Source organism: Polistes dominula, unplaced genomic scaffold, assembly GCF_049000335.1.
Source record: "Polistes dominula isolate Pdom_NZ unplaced genomic scaffold, Pdom_raw_medaka contig_216, whole genome shotgun sequence".
Lineage (NCBI taxonomy): Eukaryota > Metazoa > Arthropoda > Insecta > Hymenoptera > Vespidae > Polistes > Polistes dominula.
Window position 1 is genome coordinate 4,032 of NW_028301072.1, and position 2,356 is coordinate 6,387.

Here is a 2,356-nt window from a genome sequence, read left to right on the forward strand (position 1 = left end):
GATTTACGATCGTACAATGGTTTACATTATGTGACGTGATGATAATTATCGTACGAATGGAATCACTGGTATAGTCAGTGAAGCCAGATTGCGAACATTTCTACCCCTTCTCTCGAGCACAGCACACCTCGCACACAGCAAAATTTCCGTGTAGGTGTATCGGAAAACCGAAAGAAGCCAAGGGAAGCCGAGGTAGCTGCGCGACAGAGCAGAAATACATGGACATAATACACATTTGAACAATGTGTAAAACAATGTGTAAAACAATGTGTAAAACAATGTGTAAAAAAATGTGTAAAACAATGTGTATTGTGTCCAGGTATTTCTCCTCTGTCGCGCAGCTAACCTCGGCTTCCCTCGGCTTCTTTCGGTTTCCCGATACACCGACACGTAATATTTCGTTGTGTGCAAGGCGTGCTGGCCTCGAGAGAAGGGGTAGAAATATTCTACGATCTGGCTTCACTGATCGTGTGTATAGATCTCAATGATAAAGCTTTGGTTATCTCCATCGGAACACGCCTGGCGGTGGAAATCGATACTTGACGAGCAGGGCAGCCACACATATGTAGCGGTACGACCGATGGTCGCGCCATCTAAGTTACTAGAAGGCTAGGGAACCACGCTAGCAAATTTGGTCACCAGACGAGTACAGTCTGTGCGTAGCCGTTGAGAAGTGTACAAGAAAGAAAAACAAGTCGCATCCTAACAATAAAAATCATAAAATAAAATTCAGTCTAATATTATCTTTACTCTAGAGAAACCCTCTACAGTAAATTGGTGCCGAAACCCGGGAACGTCCGCGTAAAAAAATAAAAAAATAATACAACAACTAAAATAGAAAAAATAATAAAAAGAAGAACAATGGCGCAACCAACCAGCGAAGCCGACGTGACCTGTGCCGATACAAAGGAAGTCAATGCCAGTGAGTTTAGAAATGTAACGCTTCCAGCTTTTTGGAAAGAGGAACCAAATTTATGGTTCGTAATGTTGGAAAAGGAATTCACGGCGTACAACGTTAAATCGGATGCCGTAAAGTTTTCAGCGGTGATAAGGAATTTGGATACCACGCTGATAAGAGAGGTACACGACATCTTAGCTTCCCCCCCCCCCGAGCAATGTACGTATACACATCTAAAGGAAGCCTTAATACACAGACTAACTAAATCCGACGAACAACGGCTAAGGCGATTGTTAATGGGAATTGAGTTAGGAGACAAAAAACCGTCCGAACTTTGGAGAGAAATGAAACGCCTAGCAGGTGATAGTGTTAGCGAAAAAATGCTCCTAACGTTATGGATGCAAAGGATGCCAACCAGGCGTCCAACTAACGAAGGAGATAAAAAACCTAATGCGCGGCAGAAGAAAGTACCGAAGTTTCCGCGGAAGATCCCGAAGTCGAAGCCGATCGTCAAGCAAACACCGAAACAATGACGGCCTATGTTACTACCACTGGAAATTCGCGGAACAATCGTGGAAGTGCAGATCCCCGTGCAAGTGGACAGGCCCGGATAAAAGAAAGCCTTCGGAAAACTAATGCAAGCGTCTCAAATAGAGGCAGTTGACGACGCGACGAGAAACCTGCGCCTCATGGTAAATGATAGGAAAACAGGAGCATGTTTTCTGATAGACACTGGTGCAGACGTCTCAGTGATTCCACGTACTTCGATAAGTGAAACCAAAGACAATACGTGTAAATTATATGCGGCAAATGGTGCAGAAATAGACACATTCGGAAAAAAACTTTTAAACTTAAATCTTGGACTTCGTCGAGATTTTTCATGGAGATTCATTATAGCGAATGTTTCTAAAGCAATAATAGGCGCCGATTTCTTGCATTTTTATAATTTACTACCTGATTTAAGAAACAAAAAATTGTTGGACGGCAATACATTGCTTTCTAGGAAAGCAGAATTAGTTAATATTGACGTTCCAACCATTTTGACCATTAATTGCAATAGTCCGTATTTAGAACTTTTTAGGGAGTACGCAGATTTAACGAAACCAACTTCAAGGAAACCCATCAGCCACACGGTGAAACATCATATAATCACAAAAGGTCCTCCAATAGCAGAGAGAGCAAGAAGGCTAAATCCGGAAAAACTGCGAATCGCACAAGCCGAATTTCAGCAACTAGTCAACGAAGGAATCTGTCGCCCGTCCAAGAGTCAATGGGCGAGCCCTCTGCATATGGTACCAAAGAAAAACGGCGAATGGAGGCCATGTGGAGATTATAGGCGACTAAATAGCGTTACGGTACCAGACAGGTACCCCATTCCACATGTACACGACGTCACGCAACAATTTCGTGACTGTAATATATTTTCCACAATAGACTTGTCTAGAGCATATCACCAAA

The 2,356-nt window shown here is 42.9% G+C and overlaps 1 protein-coding gene across 1 annotated transcript; it reads left to right on the plus strand.

Moving 5' to 3' along the window:
- The first annotated feature begins 627 nt into the window (after positions 1-627).
- LOC149031311 (uncharacterized) lies at positions 628-2,053 on the plus strand. The gene is made up of 2 exons (XM_089176293.1): positions 628-1,690; positions 1,970-2,053. The coding sequence occupies exon 1, from the start codon at positions 862-864 to the stop codon at positions 1,429-1,431; it is 570 nt and encodes a 189-aa protein (XP_089032419.1). The 5' UTR covers positions 628-861; the 3' UTR covers positions 1,432-1,690; positions 1,970-2,053.
- The last annotated feature ends 303 nt before the right edge of the window (positions 2,054-2,356 follow it).

Bases quoted from the DNA above. Each gene is read 5' to 3' on its own strand.
- LOC149031311 (XM_089176293.1), top strand. From the start codon at position 862: ATGGCGCAACCAACCAGCGAAGCCGACGTGACCTGTGCCGATACAAAG.